Source organism: Melopsittacus undulatus, chromosome 5, assembly GCF_012275295.1.
Source record: "Melopsittacus undulatus isolate bMelUnd1 chromosome 5, bMelUnd1.mat.Z, whole genome shotgun sequence".
Classification (NCBI taxonomy): Eukaryota; Metazoa; Chordata; class Aves; order Psittaciformes; family Psittaculidae; genus Melopsittacus; species Melopsittacus undulatus.
Window position 1 is genome coordinate 19114036 of NC_047531.1, and position 27280 is coordinate 19141315.

The 27280-nt window shown below is 37.7% G+C and overlaps 1 protein-coding gene across 15 annotated transcripts in view; it reads right to left on the minus strand.

Annotated features, from left to right (window-relative positions):
* CADPS2 (calcium dependent secretion activator 2) overlaps positions 1-27280 on the minus strand; it is a 306360-nt gene that overhangs the window by 189501 nt on the left and 89579 nt on the right. For all 15 annotated transcript variants that reach the window (XM_031046299.2, XM_005146086.3, XM_005146087.3 and 12 more), the window contains exon 3: positions 16045-16377. In XM_031046299.2, coding sequence (XP_030902159.1) covers positions 16045-16377 — 333 coding nt within the window. The remainder of the gene's footprint in view (positions 1-16044; positions 16378-27280) is intronic.

Here is a 27280-nt window from a genome sequence, read left to right on the forward strand (position 1 = left end):
TCCTGATTACTGTCTGACAGCCAAGGCAAAAACTATCAACATACACCAAATGGAATAAAGGGCTTGGATTTAAAGAGCTGGGGTAATATAATGTTGAAAAAAAAAAACAAAAAACAACCCAGGATTTTTGGATGTAACTAATGGCATCCTGCAGAAAGGCAGGAAGAGAAAGCAAAGGCCAAAGGAGTCCCTGTGCTCAGTTTCGGCTGTCAGTCAAGTAAGCAGTAAGCAGGCAGGTGTACCAGATGCAAATACCCGTGTTTTTCATACCATTACCCTTGCTACTCTTATCTCTGGCTCTAAAAAAAGGAATGTTGATTCAGACAGACCTGCTGCCTCCAAGACTCACAGGATTTGCTCCTGTTCTTATCATTACACAGGCAGAGATGCTCTAAAGGACAGACTGGGAGGAGATTAAAAGTATCTACAGTATTAAGGATTCACCATGCACTGAACACAAACAGCCTGAGGAGATTCCCAAAGTTTCCTAAGCTTGTGAACCAAGATTAGGAGCTAAATATGCAAAAGGACTTCCAAGTCAGGCCAAAAACAGAGTGCCCAACTTCAGTCTATGACAGCAGACACTTTTGGATATGAATTCAACAATGCTTAACTTGTGAAACACAAAATAGCAACAGAAGTAAATTGCTTCCACTTCCTATAGGAGAGAAAACTCAGATTTGATTAAGGGGCAAGGTGTGGGAAGCTTTCCAAATGGCTTCTACTAGACCTTTCCAAAAACATTCTGCCTCCTGTTTTACAGCAAGAAAGACGCATAAGACTCCTCTAAATCAGAGGAAGCTATGCCATTTAACTTCAGTTTTAGAATCTTTTCCTTATGTATAGATTATACAGAAGGCTAATTCAGATTCATAAAAAAAGATTACTAAACTGGTATTTAAAACTTCTCTCATGTTCTCTGTACCCTGCAAAGTCCCTGCCATGGCTGACCTTGCCTGTGTGATGGAATCTTGCAGAGTTCTGAGGGACATCCACAGAAGACAAACTTCAAAAACTCAGTTCCTGAATCTCCTCCTCCCAACTTGCTCTTTTTCCCAGTCAACACACAAATAGTGACAAATTGTTAGTTTGGCAAATAAACAGAGCTGTATTTTACAATATGTGCAACATAGAATCAAAATGAAACAGAAGACGAAGGATGGCAGAGAATAATCTATTAATGGTTAAAATAAAGGGGGGAGGGGGGGAACACCTGGTTTTGACATTATTTATCTTATGGAATACTACAATACATGTTTGCAGGTAATTCTAAGTCAAAAGAAAAACTCCGCAACCACTGAAACTATTTTCCATTTTTCTGCTGCAAGTACATTTACAAAAGCCAATAGGACCAACGCCTGCATGAGGTGTTTGAACAACTTTTCACAATGCATCATCAGGCCTCACAGCATTTTCATATCGATTTTGCTGTAGTAAAGCACAAGATTGCCTTTCAGACAATTGGCCAAGCTGATCACTCAGTTTTCCTGCAATGCAGTGCCATTAAAAACCGCAAACATCAGTTTGAATTAATTGGTCTTAATACAAATTTTTACTGACTGCTATTATTTTCTCGTGTTTTTTTGTTTTTTGTTTGGTTTTTTTTTTGTAGGAACCAACAGTTTTACAATAATATAAATACTAAAATTAGGATAGAGGGGGTATAGATGAACAGAGCAAACAAGCATAATGCTTTCTCTGTAGCCAATATTGTTAACAAGTAATAATATCGAAAAAGAGCAAGGCAAGACAACAGACAAATACTCTACAGTGGTTTCAGCTGGCTAAAAAAAATCAAACCAAATCAAATCAGATCAATGTTTTCAAAAGCTGTCTGACTACCTTTAATCTCGATACACCCCATCAACTCAAGGAGTTCATGCACAATCTCAGATAATGAGAGGTTTTAGTCTGTGAAATATGTTTTATATAGCTCTGGACATCCTTATGTGATTTCAATATTAATTTATTATGTGTGACTGATTAAGGTGGCAGAAGGTATCATTTATACCCATTGCTTATAGTCATTAATTATACTGATTATATATTGATTTGTAAAAAATGGCTGTCCTAATAATATTAAAACCAAATAAAAATTACATTAATTAAAGCAACAGAAAAAGAAAAAAAAAACCAACACAAAGTTCTGAAATACAAAACTGAAAACTATACAATTAAAAAAAACCCAAACAACATAAATCCAAGATTTTAATGAACCACTGGATGGACACGTCAGCAGTTTACAAACCAGTCAAAGCCTAGGGTTTGATACTGTGTGCATTCAAGCTTTGAAAACAAAGTGCAATTTTAAAAGTTTCAAGTTTCAGCACCAGCTCAAAGTTCTCACTCACAATTAGATTTTAGGCACTATGAATACCAAAAACCTCAGGAAAACCCGCAATAAGACTTGAGAAAAACAGGAAAGGAAGCACATAGGTATTCAAGCTCATTCACAATATATGTAATAGGAATAGTTAAAAACTGAGGCTAAGAAACTGATGGAACACCTGTCAGAAGCCATTTAATTTCTGTAAGTCAGTTACTTAAGAAGATGTTGTGGGTTTTTTTTAAGAATTATAAATCATGCTTTATTGAGAAATACTCACTTTATAAACTACTGTTTTACATCTTCTCTGGCATTTTGATCAATCTTAAAATTATGCTATTCTTCAAACAATAGAAGATGTAATTATACATAGGTCTATTTCCTGTTTGATGCCCCAAATTTTAAAGAAAATACCTTCCTATTTTTCCCTGGATTATACAATCATCTTGGTGCAACAGATAAAAGAAACACCTTCTCCTGCTGGATCAAACAGAAAGTCTTTACAGCCCAGAACTGTGGGTGTGACAGTGACAGCAGAGGAGGTTATTTAGGTAAAATGATGAAGCCTGGTTGTTCTCCAAAATGCATTGCTCCAGTGATAGTTGTGGAGCCTAAGGAAGTGTGAAAGATGTTATAAGGTACATCCATGCCTAGTACTATAAGCATCAACATATGGATCTGTTCTCCAGGAACCTGTCCAAACCCTTTTCAGCCTCCTGCTGCTGTCTGCCCTCATTGTTCTCCATGAGAAAATGTTCTGGAAGTTCTCCAAAGGCCAGATAAGGAAGCATTGCATCCATTTTCAATCTCCTACAAACGTCCTTAAGTGTCCCAGTTTCCAGTGGTGTGGTATTTGGTGAAAGTACACATCCACCCTGGCCACTGCATCCATACATTTGTAAACCTCAGCCTTACTCCTTCCTATCAGCCTCCCACCCCCAGACTGAAGAGCTTCAGCCCTTTCAGTCTCTTCTTAAAAGGCAGCTGTTCCATGATTTTCAATACCACCCTCTAGTCTTCGTTGTTTAGTCCTCTAGTCCCCTATATCCCTGAGATGGGGAGACCAAAGCTGCACATAATACTTAACATATGGGCATAAGAAGGTGATATAAACCAGGAAAATGATGCTACTGTTGCACGCAGAACTAATGATTTCACCACAGGGAACCCAAAGTGTCCTTTTTGAGCTCTTACTGCCCATGCTCAGCTTAGCATCCTCTGGTCATGTGCTAATTTATTTATCTTCAGATGTATTACCTTACATTTAGCTACATTAGAGCTTATCTGTCATGTTTTGCCCATGCTGTGAGGTCCTTCTGGAGTTCCCTGCATTAGAGCAACATTAGAGTAGCCAAGACTGTTTAATATCACCTATAAAACTGGTGATTTCCATTACACTGCCTTTTCAGAACACTCATGAAGATGTTGAATAAAAACACAACACTTCTAAACGGAGTTAACCACATACGAACCACACTTAAACTCTCTAGGAACCAATCAAAAGGAAAACAAAAAAAACTTTTCCCCAAAACCTCATTCTAAAATGCCAAGACTGCACCATAAATCAGCACTATGCAACAGTTACTGCGGAACCCACCATTCAGAAATAGTGTAATGATGACAAGTCAGCCCATTAACTGTATAAGAACAGCACTGTTTTAAAATCAACAAGTATTAACACTAAACTCCAGAACTGGATGTGATTAGAATCGCATTAGGATCCACATTAGGGGCTCATTAGCAGATTATAAAAGGGAGGGAAAAAATGTTAGAAGAGGTCAAAACGTCACTACAAGCAATGAAATTTTTTGCCTCTCATTCTCTTGACATTTGTGATGATGGCAACAAATTAACAGGCAAAAATGCCCTTCTTACTGGTTGAACCACCTCTGCTGGACTGGATGAAAACCCGAGGAAAGTATGATGTGCTGAAGGAAAGAGGGTAACATAGTATATCATAGTGCAAACATATTTTATCTAACTATATCTTAGTTTTCACATCCACATATTGGAGTTCAAGGATGCTGTCAGGACAGACTACACGCTTATCAGAGGACTGTCTTCCATATTGTAAAAGTCAAATTTGTCAGTTGTTACTAACTATGAAAACGCCTTCCAGCCCAATTTTGCCACCATGAGATTATGAAAATCCACATACTTTAACTTTTATTTAATTTCCACTTGAACCTTTGTCTTGTTATTTGTATGGGTGTTCTTCCTACAGCTAGACAGAGCAAAAAGCTTCAGAGCTATGCATAGAGTCTATTTTACAACCCCAAAAAGGTATCTTTTAAGACAGAAATATAAGATCCCTAGGTAATCAGTGGAGAGACAGAGAAGCCTCCAGAGAGTTATTAAAAGCACTTTAAGCAGTTATCTACACGCCTACCACAAATACTGGAGGTCCCAACTGCACTGGCAATCTCTTATTAGATGATCAAAGGAATGGGCGTTCTTATTCTCTCTCACCTTCCCCCGGACCCTGCTGAAATAGGTATTGGCTGTCTGCTTCAATACAAGTAGCTTTCAGGTTCTGCCTAGGGAATACTCTCCCACATCCACCCTAACCAGGAAGTGATGCGACTTAAAATGAGCTATGACTCATGTTCTGATCCTCCATAGAAAAAGTCTTCCACCCTCCTCCTCTCCCACCCCCTGCACAGAGATTACCATATCCAAGACAATCCAAAGATTAGCATGCAAACCTTGGTGTTATATGCATATTTATGTCCCAAAGGGGTTCACAGTGTTTTATATTTTCCTGAAGCTATCCTTGCTTCAGAAGGAAATCCCCTCTTGTTTACCCTCCTCACGCTTCCAAAAAACTAATGCAGAATGTTTCCTTGCCTTATTAATCACTGATTAGATCTTCTTTGGAGTGTTGAAACCGAAGGCAATATGTGCAATTATGGCAATAAATGTTAATGAGCATCACATTAAGTAAGCAAAAGCACCTTGAATGGCATGCCAATATTTTTTTCTAAAATAATTACATGTGGCTGACTTAACGAGATAGAAAACTTAAAATTGAGGCTGACAACTCACACCTGAAACACCAATTTATCACAGACTTTCCAAAAACTGTGTATGATGTTGCTTTCAAAATGCACCATGGGAAAAACCCCACAAACATAAAACCAGACCAAACCACTCAGTCAGATATAAAGTTATTTCAATAGGCAAGCTCCTGGGCTCTCTTTTCCACACACTGTAGTTTCTTACTGGTCTCTGAATAGCAATTCTTTAAATTAGGAGTAAGTTCATAACTTACCTTCTCAGCCTTCTTCCAGCTCCCGAATTGTCCACTGGTGATTCCTGCAGCCCAGCTGCTACCTGTGCTCACATTCACCCGCAACTCTTTCCTGTTTGTGAGCAGTAGGTCAAATAGAACACTAATCCTAACTGTTCCTTTTGCACTTGTGTTCAGCAATTGTCACCAACACAGTCTTGGAAACTTCCTCAATTGCTTGCACAATGCCGTGTTAACCTGCAAGCAAGCTGGTGGCAGATGTCTGAAATCCACCATGAGGATCAATGCCTGCCACTGGGAGACTTCCTTTAATTGTTGGTAGCCTTACCTTCTCAGTCTGGTGGGCTGTAACTAACCCCCATTACATCACTAGCATTACTTTCCCTTCTGATCTTGACCCAGAAACTGGACTTCTTGTTTGTTGCCCAAATAGTGTAGACATTATCATGCAGACACTAGTGTAACCACATTTATGAACACTCTCCTTTCTGAGAGAAATCATTGTCTCCCTTGTAGCCTTCCACCATACACATCTTCTCCACATACACTGCGTTGTCATTTAACCCTGACATTTAATCTCTGTCATTTAATCCCTATTTTCCAACAAACCTAGTCTTAAACCATCCATGTTAGTTTAGCAGTCCTGTTCACAAACACGTCCATGCTTTTTTGTCAGGTACGTTCTATCACTTCTTACTAGTTCTCAAAACGAGGTGCTGCAACGGAAAGCTAAAGCCTGACTACATCAAATATGCAGGTTAGATGTGTCACCCTGGGCCATCTTTGCTCTCAGAGTCTTACGTCACCTTTGATTTCATCAAGGTCATGTCATTGGTACTCACACAGACACGCAGCATAGGGCAGTGGCTGGAAGGCTAGATGGGCCTCAGGAATTTCTTTGTAACATAACAGATCCAGGCTAGAAGCAAGTGAAAAGATCCAGGAGCAGATGGGTGCCTTTGGCCTGAACAGTGTGGAGTATCCAAATTCTTAACACCTGCTGCTTCATGTTTTTGCTGGTCCCAGTCCCATGATCTGAGGTGTCCAAAATTTATTCTTCTCACAACAGGACTAACTCTACGCCAGGGTCCTGAACCAGTTTTCTAAATGAACAGTTACAGAAAGACATGGAGCCATTCTCCTGATGCTAGAAGTATAAGCTTCCAGCTTCCATCCTCCCAGAAACATAGGAATGGAAGGAAACTACTAACATTAAGCAAGTGGGAAAACACTAGTTACAGAAAGTCTGCTGCCCATATGTGAAACGTAATAGTTGCTCCAGTATAGTAAAATTGGAATACTGGTCTGGTAGGCTTCTCTAAGGAGAAATAGGTGTTTCAGGCAAGATCCTACTGTCTTCAGTCTCCTGAGGGAAGGCACAGAATGGGGAGAAGGCTGTGCCAGACTGATTGAAGCATTACCTCACAGTACTCCTAGGAACAAAACAAAGCTACTCCAATAGTTGTGTATATCTTTGGAGACTCTCTCAGGCATGGCTCGGGATTATATTCCCTCATTTACAAGCAGTACCAGCATTCTCACATTGTAAAAGCTTGGCACTGCATGACCAATTAGGAAAACAGTTTATTCAGAGGTGATGGAGGGATTGACTCTTCCCTTACTTCATTTGAAACCTGCCAGCCTCAGCATTGACACTAAACAATCTGGATGATATGAACATAACTTTGAGTCTTGCAATATAAAATACAGTCATAAATGACAGACCAAGAAGCAACTCACTGCATGACAGCTCTTCCATTGAGAAATGATCTTCTTTTAGGGTGAGAGGGTGCATGGGGTGGACAGCCTGGAAGATCAGAGACTGAGAGATAGACTGAGAGATTAGATCATAGAGATGAGAACAGTCTCACTTGAGGAGACAGCTGAAAAGATGACCTGAGAGTTCTTATTTTTAGGACAGCCACAAAACCACCTCCCTGGAGGATAAAAAATAAACACACAAATCATATTAAAAGAGAACTGCAAATCTCTCAGCTGTTTTACATACAGAATTACTCTTGCATAGGACAGGCTATCCTCTATTATGGCTGTGCTTTGACAATTCCGTTTAAAATATGTATCTATCATGCATATTAGCTGGCTCACTTCTAAATTTACCTGCACCTTTCCCTTTAGAAAGACTGAGATGCAGGAACACATATGAACCTTGTTCAGGCAGCCACTTGCAAAGAGACTTCCTCTCAAGAAGGGAGAACTAAGAGGGTTCTCCCTTAAAAATCTCAGGAATGGGAGAAAAAAGCAACTAAGCTTCAGAACAAGACATTCAGTATCAGTGAGTGAGAGGGATATGGAAACATAGGCTCATTCTTTTCTTGTGGCTTTTTCAACTGCTTGTGCTGGCTCCACACTGGCTGCTGAGGCATCTCAGGATGAAAAACCCTACAGATGAACAAACCTAAATAATCAAATTGATTCCTGGGATGAAAGTGACTGTTCTAAGCAAAGCTGCTTTAATTTGAATTGATAAAGAGGGAATGCAGAATATTACTATGACTTCAGCAGAACAGGTTACAAATCCATGCTAAGGGTCATTAACTTACTCAGCTTGCTCACAAGCATTCATTCAAATGCACATGTAAGCTAGTAATCAGACACATTAATCAACGTAACAGTCAGTGTGGAAATGTGGCTGCAAAAATTATTTGGTTTGTATTTATTTACTTGAAGACACAGAATCTCTCCTTAAACACAACAGCAAAAAAAAAAATATTAATACAACAGCCTTTGGGAGAAATTATTTATTTTTATTGCCTAATACCAAAGTAAGAGGAACTTTATCCTCAGCTGGAAATATTAAACATGATGAGTCAAATGCACTGGTTGATGTTAATATAAGTGCACATTAAATATTGGATATATTTGGCTGTGAGTGTTGAGGCAGCTTAACTTCCTTGGATCTGGAACTCAACAGAATGTCAAAACAGCATTAATTACTTCATGAAGACTCCAAAAGAATAGTGAGGGGAAGAAACACACGGGCAGGTAAAAAATAGAAACAGTTTAAGATCTGCTTTAACAAAGTCAAAACCAGCTTCCTCATTTTTCTGTGCTACAGTGCCCATTCTCCTGCTGTTTTCCTGCACTCACTGAATGCCAAAGACTCAGAAAACAAAATCACTTGAAAGAAAGATCTGCAGCCAAAATCCCAGTGTTGATTATTTCAGTCCCCAGAGGAGGCACAAGGTAGAGCAGGGGAGATGGGTAATTCTCAGCTTCTCTCTGCTGATTCTCAGTCAAGCCTGGCTTATCTCTTGTGACAAGAAAGGTGATATACAGGAGAAAAGGCTTAGGAGGATGCTAACTTGGAAAACACAGGTAAATCCACTAGTCCATGAGTACTACTAGTCTCTCAGGCTACTACTGTCTAACTCCTTCATGCACGTGCAAACCAAACATGAGAAGAAAAGCCACATAGGCACAAAGAAAGCTCTATGACAGAAAAATACACACGGACATTTTGACTTAAAAAATATTATAAGTGAAAAACCATCCCTCAATGTTTTTTCTTAACACTTGTACTGAATAAAATAAACCTTTGAATATTTTCATAGTTTTCAGATGTCCCACTCAAGTTTTCTTCCCCAGAAGCTGAATCTAAGAAGGATAGTACAATACCTCAAACACTGAAAATACATTATGGTTGCCAACAGATCATTTCTCTCTGGTATTTTCTTAGTATTTCTTCAACTACAAACAAAAATGTTTCAAAGTACTTGTCCATTATGTAATTTGCAAGGCTTTCAAACATTATTCAGACTCAGATATTTGAACACGCTAAAAAACTAGCTTGTTTCTCTGAGGATGCTTTAACATCTTTTCCATCATTCTATCATTAAATGAGAACAAATCACCACTCTTTGGGAAATCAGAGACATTTTTCCAAAGTAAATTCTGCTATTACAGAAAAAAGTTGTTTGCAGGAGCTGAAACGTTTCCCTCCCCTGTTTAAACACCATCAGTGTGTGTTAAGTGAACTGAATTACTTGGGGTTCCAAACTTTCTTTTTCCTCGGAATTCACATTATAAGCTGAAACTCTAAACTGGCCTGTCATACAGTGTTCAGCTTAGCACTGGATTTCTCACAGACTCATTACAGAAATAATTTTAGGTGGAATATTTCAGATTGCAGCACTGTTTTCCAAAACATTAAAACTCTTGTCTTGAGCAAGACCTCTCCCAGACCCCTCAAACACAGGTAAAAGACAAATGAAGCACCACAGAAAAAAAAACTCAAACCAACAATTAAAAAAAGATAACTGTTGGAATAACTTCCTATTAAACTCCTATGTGCACATAATAAAGAGTGATGTCTAATGAAGAAGAGACAACATCTAAAATCCTGTGAGAAATGACAATTTATTTCTCTATTGAAATACCTGGTTTGAATTGTTCTGCTCTCACTGGAAGAATAGGCAGTGGCAGCAATTTTTTCCCCTTGAAGAACAAGGAAAAATCAGTCAGAAAGCAGGGTTTTTTTTTTGTTGTTTTTTGTGAGGAGTAGGACATGGGAGATGTATTCTTGAATTTTCAGGTACTAGAAACCAGCAGAGTTGATGTATTAACGAGCCTGAAGTGTGAACACTTGAACATTTCTGTTATAAAAGGCATGAAACACTTTTCAGGTTGACAGACACATATGACAGTTTTAAAGCCCTGACCTGTTCTGTAAGGAAGCATAATTACCACTGCATCATGACTGTGTGCAGAAACTTTCTAGACTCACATTTATCCTGCAAAAATGTGGTCAATGCCTCATTATTCAGTACAACTCTACAGACTCCCACAGTCCCACAGAATTACTGCTTTTCTTCTCCCACGAGATCTCCCATGAGAACTCCCACACAGCTGCTGTCCTTTCACCCACCGAGAGCCCAAACAGCTTCTCCCCTGACTCCTGCCCTGCCTGTCATCTACTCTGCACTGCTTGCAAAACTGACTTTAGCTAGAGAGCAAATAAACCTTGCCCCACACTGGGGGCATGAACTGGCTACCCAGCACTCACCTCTTACGAGGTAAAGGCCTGAAGACCTCCTGCATAAAGCAGGTGATCAACACAGGTATCCTGTTTTGTTCTTTTTTCAACAGGGGCATAAGGGTACCTTGGGCCAGGTAAAAGCACATTTTCAGCCTAGAGGGATGTTTAAATATCAGTGGATGTCTTATCTAACACCTGATGCTGCCTTGAAAACACAGCAATGGACCTTGCCAATATTTTTTAGAGGTTACTTGATTGTATCTTGGGCCAGGTAAAAGCACATTTTCAGCCCAGAGGGATGTTTAAATATCAGTGAATGTTATCTAACACCTGATGCTACCTCAAAAAATATAGCATCGGACCTTGTCAACATTTTTAGAGGTTACTTTGTTGCATCTGGTATAATTTGTCATGAAATAAGTAAATGACAATCACTGGAGACCATCAGAAAAATACTGTCTTAGCTGAAGCCCTAGAGCCCTGATCACATTATAACATCTCATGGAGCCAGAATCTTTTCTTTTGACCAAAGACTCTGATAGACTTAGTACATAACACTGTGCTCTAAAGGATATGACCCAAGCCAATTTTTTTTTTTTTCATGTGACTTGCCTCAACCTGAAGAATTAATGAATCTGTTTCAGTTTTGGTCTATGTATTGAAGGGAATCCTTAATATTTGTTTAATCACTTCAATAAGTATCAATGCTACACTGATACTTTCTGTACAAAGGTGTATTTTTGTGCTTCATAAAGTTGCATTTGTACCTATAACTTAGTGTATGAAAGTTTCTAAGAAAAATATCCAATAGAAGTATGGTAAATTCTATGATCCATGACATAACTGTACTGTTTTAATGATTTTACTAAGGAAAGGATCAGAACTACTACAAACAATCAAAAGTCATTAAGATCTTGTTGCAAATTAAACTGCCCTTAATTTGACTTATTTCCAAAACTGCATAATTAACTGGACTTCAGTGAAGTGCCGGGTGCAAGGGTACAATTGTATTGAGCATCATAAGAAGACTTCGTTTCAGGAGAAATTCTTGACAGAGATATTCTCATAATTAAAAATACAAAAATTTATTATGGAAGATACAATATAGTCCATGATTCTCAATATTAAACATTTATACAAAGAGTTACATCTTGTAAAAGTTCAAGATAATAAAGGATGTGAACCAGATGCAATACAAGGCATTTAAGCAGAAAATTGTATCTTGCAGCAAAGTACCATCTAAAGCTATTTACAGAAGTACTGGTTTGTGGTTGATTTCCGAAAAGTCAACAGCAGAAGACTTAGCAAATAATTCTTCTTAAAAACGGTTACATTATTCTCAGAATTACTTACTACCTGTCAGAAAAGACAATGTGACTTGCAGGAATTCTTTCGTTACGAAACTCGGTGTTGTTCTCTCCTCCCAGCATCAGGGGTTCAGATCAGCTAAAAACATCAGCCTTATAAAGGTACTTTCAAAATAAAACTGTATAAAGTTCTGATTTACCTGGCACAGAAATTATAGCACTGGTGAAGTGTTGCAATAATAGTGCATGACCACACAGCAGTTTGAGTTTGACTTTCAGTTTGACTTTTTGCATCAAAGTTATCCTCTACAACAGTGAATAATTAAAAAAAAAAAAGAAAAAAAGAAAAAAAAAGAAAGAAAAAAGACTATATCATGTTTGATGTCTATAAATCAAAGAAACCATAAGAACACACTGCAGCCAGGCATTTCAAAAGCAAATCAAGGAACTCATTAAGTACCAGCTGAGTGGAAATCATTTCTGTATCATAAAACACAGCTTAAGGCATTTTAAAAAATGCATTTTAAAGCATTTTAGCATTTTAAATGCTTAGCATTTTAAAAAATGTTAGCATTTTAAAAAATGGATTTTTAAATCACAAAGAAATAGAGATGGTTGGCAACAGTTGCTGGCCTTCCTTTGAACTGTAAAGTCAAAAATGAGAACATAGAAGTCTTCAACTTTAACTTGAACATCCTGTTAATGTCCACTACCTAAGAGCAAGCTTAGGCATTTAATGTGTGTAAAAAGACTGAAAAAAGTTATTCTCCAAAGAAAAATGAATAAGATTCTTACACTTACTTGGACTGTGTCTGACAATGTCAGAGAGCTGGTCTGTTACTATTCACTTTATTTCTGATTAAGTTCTTGTGCTGAGTGAATGAACACTGTTTCTCACTGCTATCATACACAGGATCGAGACTGGCAACCTGTGCAGATTCATAGTAAGCCACACCTTAGCAGAACTGGCTGATGAGCTGCTGTAAGACACCAAGGGTTTAGGAGTTGAAGGGAATGTTCCATTTAGAACAGGCTGGGGAGCAAAAGCTGCTGGAAACCAATAAAATGTTTCTAAATGCAGAGAAAGTCAAAAGGAGAAGGACAGCAAACTACCTCCTACCGTAACAAATAGCATTCTCGTCTGCTTAACAGGCCTGCAGGTGCAGGATAATTTACTCTTATCATCGACATTGTAAGACATTTTTCTATTTCCTATTTCCAAAGGGCTGGAAAGAAAAAAAAAGGGGGGAAAAAGCCAGTTTTCTGCACAAAGTATAACTGTACAGATTTGCTGTTAAGGGCAGCTGTTTCTCAGAGCTGCAAAATATACAGAATTTTATATATCTGATTCTCTGCTAGAAGCACAAGCTAGAAGCCAACTCATCAAAACTTATATCAAAAATACAATTTTAACATCTGTTTGGACTTTCACTTATCTCACTGCTCCCAGACACTATTGATTATCATTATCTACAAGTCTCTAGTATTCTAAGCAGCAGTGGCAAAGGGAAATGAAAGTGAGCATTTTCATACAAAGACAGATAGAGGCTTCTAGGGCAGAATGAAAACTGCTGCTGCTGCTAACTGAAATCTGACTCTAACTTAATCTCATCTTCTATAAATACGCTGTCACTAGAAAGGAATAAGATACAGCCTAAACTAAAATATTTATTAAAACTGCAATGAGAAATAAGGGATTTCAGCAAAGGAGAAAAGACATTACATTATCAGAGACTGGTTGCTGTCTGCAATGCACCTCATGGGAAGGCTATGATTGTTGTCTTTTTCTTTACAAGGTGCTTCTCCTTCATGCCTTTGGTGTACTATGTGCTTGACTGGACCACAGGAACAGGATATGAAATATATGGTTGCTAGCAACTCTGCTGGAGTACAGAATTAAGCACAGTAATCTCATCCTTGCCTCAGAAAACTAAAATCTTCAGAAAACTAGAACCCCAAACAAGAAGGGTAGAAGCTCAAGACATTCTTCTCAGCTTCAAATATGTAGGTGCTCCTATATCTGCTCCCAGAGAAGTAAGTCTCCCTTTCTACTTGCCGTCCAATACTTATATGAATCCAGGGTAAACAACGTGTACTTTGGAGACCTGCACAGGAGACTTTGCAACCTTCAGTGCTCAAAACCAGAAAGAGCAAGAGAAGAGTCTTCCCTTAATCTCATTGAGTCATCCTTGCACATATCAGGATGATCAGTCAGTTCTTCTCCATTCCCATCTACCAGATTATTTTCTCCTTAATTTGCAATTCATAAAATAGAAATCTCATGCTTAAAATTCTACTATGGTAGAAGGCAAAAATGAGTCACTGCAATGTTTCAGTTTCTCTGCAGATTATGGACCAAGAACAATCAGAAAATTGTTTACATTTGCCAGTGTTGTTCTATCAACATTCCTACAATTAAGAACCAAAATAGAGAAGTCTTGAAGTATTCAGACAGAAGAACCTAAATGGCTGTATTATCAGAACCCCTCCTAGACTAAGGGAACGCTTTTTTTGTTTAATTCTTGAAAACTCTACAGTGATGTTTGTGCTCCTCTAGCACAATGCAGACTGACAGCGGGTTTTGACCATTCACAGTGACATACAAGGTTAGCAATCATTAGACACCAGAGGAAAGTGGAATCCATACATCAGGTTTTCAGGAACTGGAACAGGTTGTCCAGAAAGTTTCCACAGTTTATCTCCATTCCTGGAAGTTTTAAGACTGACTAGTTAAAGCCCCCAGTAAGCTCGTCTGCCTTCACAGCTGACCCTGCTTCGAGCAAAAGGTTACACTAAGTGACCTCCTAAGGACTTTTCCAAACTGAATTATCCCGTACTTCTATGTTTTATCATATAAAAAAAAAACACAACAAAACAAAACCCCCCAAAACCCAATACAACAAATAAGCAGGATTATCCCCCAAAATTTCAGTGTTTCTTCATCTTGTTACTAACCTGTATATAGTAGAGGTTAGCTTCATGACTTACATGTATGTGAATTAAGAGGAAAAAAGAAAAAGATGGGGCAAGTAGGAAAAAAAGAAAGACTATTTTCTATCTCTTTCCATTCAAAACACTGCTCATTCAGAAGTCTTTTTCCACTCTGTTGGCAAACAGCTCACAGCTAAAACAGGAAGTCATCATAATTTGATGCAGAACAAAATACTACACTTTCTCATTACAAAAGAAGAAGCAGCATTATAAACACCACAGATGTTTCAATCATTTAGATGATTTCATGCCACACTAATCCATAAATGAAGAAGGCAACAATGTCAAAGATTCCTCACTTGTTCTGGTCCATAACTACAAGCTAACCTTCAGCATAATATATCAAAACCAGCTTAGGTGTACTCTGGTATACTATTTTATAGACAGTGTAGAAAGCTGTGTGCGCTCAGCTTAAATGCTACATCCATGCTGGTTTGTTGCAAGACCTTCAAATATATCTGCTTTTTTCAGGTTTTTCCTACCGCAGTAACTGGTAATTTATACTTGCATCACTATCAAGGCTGGCCAGATAAAATAATTTTACACACCATTTACAGTACTGATTAGCGATAGATTATACATATAAATTTAAATGCAGCTGCTGAATAGGTTGTTTCTCTTGGACTCAAGACTTACAGGGAACATCACATTTATCCAACAAAACAACAAAGTAAAAATGTGAAATTAGTTTCACAGATGGTGTTTGAAATGAAGCACACTGAGCTCAAATATAATGACCTCCCAGGCACTGTATAGCCACAAGAGCATCCTGAAGTCAATCCCCTTTCACCTATCTATTTATGGCAGCAGATTTCTTTCAGAGACGTACACAGACACAGATATATGCACATACATATGTGATCTATACGAGTGTATGCGGGTATACAGACCATAGAACAGTCTGCAGATCACCCAAATTCCTGCAGCTGTGACACTGTAAAAGGCCTCAAGAGATCCCTGTAGCATAAGTACCATATACTCTGGCATACTCTTTTTCCAAGTGCTCTCCAGCAAACAAATGATGAAAGATTTCTTTCTGAGGTGTCTCATCTCCTTGGACACTGGAGATGTACTTAAAACTGAAGGCTTCTGCACACAGGGAGAAAGTACTTGACCTATGAGCAGGGAGGAAGGTATTCTGGATACAAGAGAACCAAGTGACACTGATACTTACTTGGCAGGCATTATAAATCAACTGGTGTTCCAATTTTTTGATCCCTAGAATCTGCTGAAACATTTCATAAAGCTGTTCCTTGCTCAGAATCAGCTCCGACACAGCACTTAAGGCCATTCTATTTGGCTGTTTGCAAAAGTCCTCTTCTCCCCTGTATATGGCATCATATTTGGCTAGCCAAGAACTTAACACTGTCTCTTTGCTTAATCCATCGATTTCCGGCAAACTTCGGACTCTCTTTTCAATGTTTTTCTTAAAAACATCTCTAAAGTCATTTGCAGAACATCCTCCACTGTGGACCATTCTTGCAACCCGGTCACTCTTGAGAAAAACCTTTTAAAATAAGAAAAAAAGAAAAAAGAAACAGAAAAAGTTAGGTGTGGACACAAATACAAAACAATCCCTTATAAAGGAATTACAAGCTAACATTTTGCTTCTATGTAAGATGGCTTTATAAGGAAGAATAATACATGACAAGTTTGTTGTATTTTTTATAAAGAAACAAGTGACCATGACTATATTCAAAAAGTAAGTTTCTGCATTGAATAAGTACTTTAAGTAGCTTTATCATAAATTTATGATAGCTAAACTGGAATGAAGTTTGAATTAACAGCAGCTAATTAAAACTTACCTAGAAGATTTAATTAATCTTTTCTCTATGAAAGGTCTAAAGTTACTTGGAAATAAGTCATTTATAAGCTACACCTTCTCAAAACTAAGAGTTAACATATGATGTTTAAGCCAGACAAGAACATCATGGAAGATGAGATCCAGGAAATCCAGGGGAAAAAAAAAATAGAGAAATACTACAGTCAAGACAAACAATAGAGAAAAGACTCAAAGATACAGAACTGGTTCTACTACTTACTGTAAATACAAACTGAAGACACAAGGTGGAATTCTCTGTGTAAAAAACCCAAACAATAACCAACATAAAAAAGCTCCTAGAGTACACATAATGTAAGATATGACAAGACAAATTACAACAAAATCAAATCAGCATCAGCATTCTGTAAGAAGTTTTCGGTGTTTAAGGACGGTAGCATTCATTTCTTCTAACACAGGCCTTGGCAACATTGATCTTTCTAGCCACTGTGTGTGATGAGCTCATTTCCTAGTAGCAAATCTTGTAAAACGTCCTCCTCAAAATGCAGCCAACAAAAAGATGATCACTGAAGCATGATCAGCCCTGCAAACAACTGATGTATGCCTTAGACAAGGGATAAGCTGTACCATGCTGCTGAATGGATAACTGCCTGCAGCAGAGGAAGATGGGTTGAGGCCCTCCACTCTGAAAGACTTGGTGCTGGGGGACTGGTTGGGTGCCACACCAACACCCCAAGCACAGCTGAAATGCTAAGAACAGATGTGATGCCATGTAGTCTATACAAATTTCATTTTGGTCACCATTCTGACTGCAAATGCTATAAAGTAGAAGATGAGTTAACTATGCATTTTTCACACAGTCATTTTAGTCACAAAGAGCTATGAAAACACTATGAATGGAGATAATAGCACAGCAGAGCTCTGACTCCATGTTATCACATATTGGAAGATGGTGCACATAACAACCAACCTAAAATGCTTCTGTTCTTCATGTGGAAAATACGAAACAGAGGAGTAGGACCTAAAAAGCTGAGCAGAGTATATAGGTGGAAACAGATCAAGAAAAACATATTTTAAAAGTTCCAGTGCCTGATGATGCATGTTTCACTGTAGCATATTTTAAAATGCAGTTACTTATAAAATCTATCTTTTAACAGACTGGGATTTCAATTAATTTTAAATCTTATTTTCACAATTTCAGTGGAAGTTCAGGGTTGTGGAGTATCTGGATGGTAGAAACCCTCTCCAACCTCTGGGGTTGGACTAGATGATCTTCAAAGGTCACTTCCAACCCAAACCATTCTATGATTCTGTGAACAGGTATCTGAATTGATAGGTTGCAGATTAAGCCTAAAAGTACTTGCCCAAACAGGTTATAAAACCCTCCTCCATCACCAACATCTGCCAATCTCATTTTATGCTCTAACTGTACCATAATGGTTTTCCAGTTGTGGAAACATAAGTATCCGAGGTTAAATTCTTACCCATAACAAGACCTGACATGGTTACTATCAGGTAACACTGATACTAATTTCCTCAAAATGCTACATAAATATTGAATCCCATTTCAAAACAAATAATAACAAGGAATTCCACTCAGTAATAAAACTTATCAGCACAAATAGGTAAAAGGATACTAAGCTTTCCCTTGTTTTAACAGTCTGCAATTACAATTGATTCATTCCCCCAACACATTCATTGGAAAGCACACACAAAAAAATATTCAAAAAAAGATTACTTGAAACTGACTTCAGCTATTTTGCACTGTTCATAAACAACATTAAATCTTCCACGCATTAGTTTGCATACCCAATGAGACAATGCAGGTGCAGAAGAGGGAAATTAAGACTTTCACCCCAATTAAGGCTCTTTCACCCCAAAATCCTATGTTTATCCAAGATGACACATCACTATGTCCTGCTAACAGAACTGGATCAGCCTATTTAAAAATAATAAAATAATTATCTGCAAAATACACATTGTAAAACCATCAGAATATAGTTTTCATTACCTTCTTCCAGTCATATTATGCAAGATCATTAATCCACAATGCAGGAGCTGAAAAGCTGCTAGCATTTCCCTTCACTTATGAACCAGACTAATTAAAAATTTATTTCTGATTTTGAAGTTGATTTTCTAGAGTTTATTTTTCAGGAGACTGCAGGAAAAATATGATCCATTTTTTTCAACACTTACCCATGGAAGAAGAGCACTACTCTAACTTTGTGTCCACTGCATTGACAAAATGATGCCATGTCCTTACTGGGGAAAGCAACATGTACATGCAAATACAAAATACAATTTGCATGTACTCCTGACTTTCAAAATGTTCCTTCTGAGGTGTTTTGGGTCACAAATCATACTTTTATCACATTTTCAAAAACTTCACGGGAAGAAGTTCTTCATACCGTGAGGGTGACACAGGGTGCCCAGAGAAGCTGTGGCTGCCCCATCCCTGGCAGTGTTCAAGGCCAGGCTGGACAGGGTTTTGTGTAACCTGATCTAGTGGGAGGTGTCCCTGCTCATGGCAGGTATTTAGAACTGGATTAGCTTTAGAGTCCCTTCCAACCCAAACTATTTTATGATTCTATGATAATTCTTACACATGAGATGTGTGGATATTAAAGAAAATTACTCAAAAAATAAACCCAAGCTGTTAATAAGAGGCTACAAAAAGTATGCGTTTGGTATACTTTGAAATGAAAAGGAATCCATTGGACCTAAAGATGTCATTGTACTACTCCTTTTTGGGCAGCAACATATGAAATTTTTCCTGAGAGTGAAAAAAAAGTAACATCATCTTTAATATTAACTACTTGTATTTGAGATAACTAAAAAGTAATGGTAACATTTGGAGAGAAAGACTCAATTTTCAAGACTTTTTCTTCACCAGAAAGTCATAAGAGAATGGAAATACACTTAGGAGTGTACTGTATATGCCTGAAATTAGACACAGAAAAATGCATTAAAAAAGCTATCAAATGTCTTGTTATTTCTGTTCCTGAAAGACAAATGGTACATTTAATGTTGAATGCAAAATCCTTTGCTTTGGTAACATTTCTTGAGATTTGTCTCCTCAGGTTCAAAGCTCTTTTGAGCCATTTTAGCTACTTTTAAAAAAATTAAATCTAAATAGAAGTTTATGGGAGTTGCTACTATATGGAGAATGGTATCTCACCAGTTTCATGCCAATAGAGTTACTGTTCCCCCATTGTTCCAGAAAGCCCCTCTGGCTGAGTGTCCAGAGTCTAGGGATATATACATGCTTTGCAACACTGGTGGTACTTTCTTGGTAGCACTCATTTTTGCAATGAAATTTATAAGCCCTTGTAGTGATCTTAATGAAGTCTGCCACTTTTTCTTTCAGGTGGACTATATATGCAGCCCAATCACCCCTATTAGGGAAAATATTTGTGTTTATATCTATCTTTAAAGCAAAATACTGATTAAGTACATTCACTAAATTGTCATCTCTTCATCTCTTTATTCCTGTATTGGGATTATCTGATCATTAGACTTAGATCTAATTAAATAATAATTCAAGAACCTGCAGTGCTAACATGTTACCTCAAGTCTCTCAACACCAGCGGAAAACTGGAGAGAAAAAAAATATTAGATGTTTGAATGTAAACTATAAAATACCAGAAAAAGTTATTTGGGGGCAAAGAAATCTAATTCTCCAGGGAACCAAATCTGGCAGATCAGCCATGATCATTCAGAAATTCATGTGTTATTTAGAAATAATTTTACAAGAGCCAAAATTTTTAATGATTTCCTGTTTCTACCAACATTTTCTGGACTTCCTCAAAGAAATCCTGGGGAGACACTCTTTGTCAGTCAGCAGTTGAACTTTTAGTATCATTATTGGTTCCTTGAATCAAGGTCATTATCAAATCCTCATTTTACCTACTGCTAACAAACTATCAAACACCAAAAATAAACACTCCATTAACACATACAACACATTCAGAAAAAAACAGATGGTTAAAAGACAGGTTTTGATGGGCCTAATATATAATTTCTAAGGATTTTTTCTTATTCACATTATTTAGAGCCCTTCCAAATACTCTTGGACTGAGTCATATGTATAGTCTGATGGATAAAGTTCTCTTCACATCATAACCAGTCAAAGATGATCAGGTAAGGAATTCTAAAAGAAAATCATCGACTTCTTCCTTATAATTACATTGACAATTATAATTTGTGTCTATCTACTGAAGAATGGTTTAAATTAACTTTTTCCCAATCATTACACATATGCAATTTCATCCATTGCAAATGCAGGTAAAAAGCTTAATTCAAAATAGTCTTTTGCACTAGATAGTTACATTAAAAGTATATTTCAGTTTAAAGATGAAAAATCATCATTCATCAGTGCCTACAACTTGAGAAAATATTAGAAATACTAAACAAAGAAGTTCTTTTACATCTTATAGCACATACCACTTAAGTAACATTTCTATTTATCGACCATCATACCAGATTTGACTAATTATATATGCAGGCAATACAATCATATTTACTGCATTCCCTACCATTAAGCTTAGGAAAAAAAACATTAGCAATATACAAAAAAGTTTGTATAAACTCAACTGCAGAAAACTTTTGCCTTTTCTTCATAAATATTAGGTCCATTAAGCATTACAAAATTTATACGTGTTTTCTTTCATTTGAAAGACACACACTGATGGAGTTTTCTATTTTATCCAGTTTAGAAGAAAAAAAACACAGTAGTTACAAATATTTGCAATGTTTCTACCAGTTCATGTAAGGGTGTTACTAATAAAAAATAACATTTTGTAATTCTGCTACACAAACCAATAAAACACAACCATTCAGCTACTTGCTTATATATCAGTTCTAGCAGAGCCTGACTCACCTCTAGGCACAGCACCAACTGGGCAACACATTAAGCTCACACTGACCAAATTATTTTACAAGCTTTTATTCTCTGCCTGAAAACTCTGCAAAAGGGTTGATAAAGAGAAAACTTATGATCTAAGCCCATACTTTTTAAACAAAGGATTACAAAACCAACCAAACAAAAAACATGTGCTCTGAACCACACATTACCACACAAGGAAAAAATACATACACATTAGGATTTTTACACAAAATCTCAGTTTCATACTAACATTCTCTTCCAAATAAAAACACAGAAAGAAACACCTGAATATTTTAACTGCAAAAATGTTGTGTCTACAATACAAATCTCTTGTAGAACACCATTCGCATCTGTGGTACATCCAGTGCTAGAAAAAAGTCCTTGGTTTTGTAGGCAACAAGTTACAATGGAACACTTTTTCAGCATAAAATTGCCCTTATTAACTATATGGAAACTGACTTTTTTTTATTTCAGGGAATATAAGTGTGTATATACGTATAAAAATGTGTATGTGTGCATATAATACATGTGGGTGTACACACAGAATACATTGCAGTCAGTCATGTTCATCAATTACCCATTTTGGAGACAAACTGAATTCAGCTATGACTTACTGCTTCTTATGTTTTGAGTACAAGTTCTGTGTGGTAAAACAGGATTCTGTTTAAGCATAACTTCATCTGCTGTTTTAAAATTCAAACAGGTACTGAGAAGGGAGAAGGACTACAAGAATTTCTCAGCTTCTAAAAAGGCAATTCCTTATTCAACTGGCACAGGTTGCCCAGAGAAGCTGTGGCTGCCCCATCCCTGGAAGCTTTAATGGTTAGGCTGGAGACTCCCTTGAGCAACCTGGTCTAGTGGAAGGTGTCCCTGCCAATGTCAGGAGGGATGGAACTAGATGGTTTTTAAAGCCCCTTGCAACCCAAACTATTGTATGATTCTGTGACTCTATGACTCTCGATTCTATGGTCTGTATACTCTAAACACCTCCTAGTAGGTGCACCAACATCCTCCTCTTCACTAAGCAAAGCAGCACTGGGAACTTCATTTGCCACATAAGGAGCTAGAGATTTTTCTTCATTTTTGACTGTCACTGCTATTCCTCTAACTTTAAGGACATCACAGTCACACTCTAGACATGTCCTGTGTCTTAACAGCCAGGGCTCAATGCCCCTCTCATGGAAAAGATGGCTGCAGCTCAAAATGCACATTACATCTCCGGGACAGTAAACTTCTAGACATGCTAGACATATCTGTATCAGCTTCCTATCACCTTTCCTTACAACACATGGTTCAAACTGATTAACAGTTTTCAGAGTAGAGTGACACAGGAAGCATTGGTGCGTCTGAACTTGAAACACCAATCATGCTGTTAATACATGAAGAGTATGTATCTTTTCCAAGACTCATTTATTAAAGAACAAAGGAAGTTGTGGGTACAGAGTCTTATGCATAACTTTCCTTCACATGTAATTTGACTACAAGCCAACCAATTTGTTCCATAACAGGCTAAGTGAGCCGCCTTTGAGCTTTACTGGCTAAGCAGTGTGGCTGAATGATGATCTTCCCCTGAGCTGGGATGCTTGTCAAGGTTGATCCTCAAGGCAGAGATCTTTTACCAATGGCAGATCTTTGGTAAATGACTGATATTGTGCATAACCTTATAGTACGGTAACTTTGACTTGTGCTTTTGTACAAATCACTGCTCAAATGACTGTGCCATACAGTAACAGAGTGAATCGTGCCATCAGACTTTGTTAAGTTGCACCTTTACAACATAATATTAAAACCATTCTTGTTAATACCTCACACTAAAACTCATTAGAAACTCTCAGTGCAGTCAACAGCTCTCACTCACTTCTTAAAGTCCTTCTTGATCCACAGGAATAGAAATATTCCCTATTTCACTCATTGTAAGCAATGTTCTCTGGGACCAGCTTACACAGACCTCAGTAGTTCTATTTTATTCTGAAACTGCACAATGCACCACACCAAGAGTCTGGGCTAGTCTAATAAAGGTGCAAAAATACTTCTGGCCTTTTGGAGAACAGATTCCACAACTACATATATTAAAAACAAAGCCTTATGCCCAGTAGGAATTAACATATATTACAACCAACAGTGTTTGCTACTATGCCCTGGAGCTGCAAAAAACCCCATCGTTTCAGATTATGATCTCGCTGCACTTCTGAGAGTCTGGAAAGAAACAAAAAAAACACCCCAAACATTATGAAGATTATGTCTGTATTAGGTTTAGTCCAATCAACTAATCAGGCTACAAGAAGAAGATCATTTTGGGTCAAAAAAAATAGCTTATGCAGTAACTTTGTACATCTGATAGTACATGTTAATTATTTTTATGCTAGTTGAATAAAATTACTGCATTAGCCATTGAAAGAGCATTTATATTCTAGGAAGAGACTAATAGTTACTGATGCATTTTAACAACTGTTTTTAATAACTACTGGCTGCTGAACATGAGTGGAAATTGAGTTACTTACTGAGATTTGCTCAGATTTTAAAATCAGAAGTATTTTTTATGTTTTTAGAAAAAAAAAAAAAACCAACATTGTAAGCCTGGTTTGCAGGTCTTCCTCCTCCTTTGTTCCCTTTTACCCCTAGTTGTATCCTCCAGGCACGGTTTTGATTTTTCCACCCTTTCAACTAAATTACCAGAATTAAAGACCCATTTTTCTTTATCTCTGTAAGTCTTCAGAACAGAGTCCTTATCCTCAGGTAAAAGGAAACGATATTCAAATTTTTAAGAGATTACACTAATAAACTCCTACCTGTCTGTTGAAGTATTTCTGTCATGATTTTGTTAATCACAGGTTTCTTCTAATTGCACACTACACTTCACAGTTTTCCCTAATTCAGGGGGGGAAAAAAGCCGAAATAAAAACTCCTAAATTTTGATTAACAACACATTTTTTTTTGTTTGCTTTTAAAACCTCCTTGAAACATCACATTACACTAAGGTGAGAAAACCAAAGCAGATTTAATGTAGTAAACTATCATTGTCTGAAGAGGCATAAGCTCAATTTAATTTTTTCCTTTTTGTTTGTTAATGTTACTTCTACTAATGTTCTGGAGTATATTAAGCTATGATTTCTTCTTATCAAGAGTAATGGTTTAGAAGCCATCACAAGATGAAATCTTTAGGTTTACTTTATTTTCTTCATCTCTCTTGGGCAATAACATAGCTGCACATTGGACATTTCCCATAGCAATCAGCTATCTGTAAAAAACAACCAAAATCCAAACTCTTGCAAATTAAAATCTGTGCTACATCTCTAGGCTTACATGCTAACTACACAAGACCCAGCACTGGGATTTGTTTCTTTGCCTCCTTTTTTCCAATTGGCACAAACAAAAGACTTCCCAAATTTCTGTTCCTCATGGTTACACATTTCACAGACTCATGTACTGCAGTGTTCATGCCTTGGGCACAAGAACAGAGCCATGGTGACAATCGCCATGAAAAAATGCACAAAACTATTTCACCCAGGAGCAGCGTTTTCTTCTGGATTCATTTATTAACGTTACTCAGACACCCTTTCAGAACAAGCAGATTTATCCTCCTTTCAAGGCTGACAAGAGCAACAATAGTTTTTGCACCCTGGTGAGTAATAGCAAGTTATATGCTGTTGCCAGTATGAGCACAGTTGCGGGTTACTTTAGCAATAGCTCTATTTGCTACAGCCACTGCTATTTTCTCTTTAAAAGTAAAGTGCAGTCTCCCCTTCCACCAAGCCCTAAAGTTCACCGGCTGGCTGAAGTGTGCAGAGGGACTTTGTGCACTGTGGTATTGGCCCTCAGGTGGGACCAGCACCCCAGAGAAATTATTAGCCAAATATCACCTGGATGTGCAGATCTGAAGTGGCCCAACTTCCCTCCTGAGTGACTTTATGTAAACAGGTGATGAATGCCCGCATGGTTTGAGATCTGCGTGGACTGATTCACAGCCACATAGTCAACACTGGCAGCCACAAAGAGGCAAATCCTCTTCCTCAAGGATGAAGTTCCACTACCTTCATGCTGGAACCTTCACGGGTGTAATTACAAACAAACAAATGTAAAAATTACTTCTTGTCTTCCAGTTGTCTATGGAGAAATTAGCTGATGAACAGGTAAAAGAACAGCAGAATTAGATCTGTGTATTAAAAAATACTGTGACGCTTGGTTTGTTCAAACATAAAAACCAGCCTGCTGTTAAAAGACGTCTCAGTAATTCTGCGTTCAATAACGGGACTGGCACATCTGAGGTGCTGCTATGGAGAATACACTGTTCTCTCTGCATATTGCTTTCCTCCTGGCTAGGGTATTCTAATTCTCCCACTGACAATGCTATGAGGCATCATACCTATATGGTCCACTCATTGACCCTATTTAACTGTGGAAATATTTGTGCAAATGCCACTGAAAACTGAGCAGTTTCTGTTCAGGCCTAGGCTTTTCCGTCCAACAGCTCTCCTGCTAAAAAAGCCACATTATCTATGTGGATGCTTCTCCAGACCTTCAGATATAGGATAAAGAACAAGCTGCACAGAGTGGATATAGAATAAATCATTAAGTTCAACAGCTCCAAAAGACAAATGTTACTCCAGCTGTCTGCCTACCCAGGGGAAGATGTTAATTACCATCATAGCAAGAGATCTTTTCAACATCTATCTTTGTAATGTATTGACTGATACAGACCATAAGCACAAGTATTTTATACTGAACAATACACAACCCCAAAAGGAGGGAGAAGAGTTTTATGCTTTGAAGCACACATTCATTTGCTTGCAAGTTAAATGCAGGGGTTGCCTTGTCATCAAAGCAGACAAGTTACCAACAACCTATCCTTATGTTATTTTTCAGTTTATTCAAGTCTTCAGCAATTAAAGCAGACATGAAACTATTTCAGCAGGGAGATACAAAGCAGAGATTTTCCTTGACCACAAAAGGAACTTCCTCTGCTACTGTGTAAAGCTGCATCATGCTTACTGTCCTTGGCTGTATCTATCATCACCTTCTACTTGGCCAAGGCATCATCTGCAAAGCCTCTTTTTGCCAAAGTGCATTTTCTTGGTTAGTAAAGTGAAGCTCAGCAAGCATTATGAGCTCATCAACACGTTGCTTTCTGAGTTTCTTCCCTCTTCATCTGAGAGCTAAAAACTCCCTCCCCAGTATACTGATCCTGCCTGGCCAGAACTCGCTTTGGAAAGGTGGTTAGAATTTCAAAAGGTCTATTTAAGCTACCATAGGCCAGAAAAAACATTTTTAACTCCATGCCTTGGAGATATCACTAAAAAAAAAAAAAGGCTTATTCTCACTCTACTATTGGTCCCATTTATTTTCCAGAAAGCAAATTCCAGAAGGAAGGTATCTGACCTTGACTGTGAGGGAATAAGGTGGACAACAAAGCAGTAGAAATAATACAGCAGAAAGAAGAAACCTAACACTGAAACAAACACACTTCAAAAAGGAAATATACTAAAAAAATAATGAGTAGCACACATCCATGCCAAAAGGCTCAGAAAAAAAATTAGTTAGCATACTTTATTTCACAGTTACTGATGATGATTAGTTTATGCACAACTACCTCCTTTGGCACCTGTAAACTTGAGGAAAACACACAGCTGTTCAAAATCAGTAGTCCACATTCCCATTTGCCTTGCTAATGAGCTCCTCGATTTGCTGACTTTTTGTTGTTTATTTAGTGCTGTACAAAATACAACAAAACCCAACACCTTATCTCTT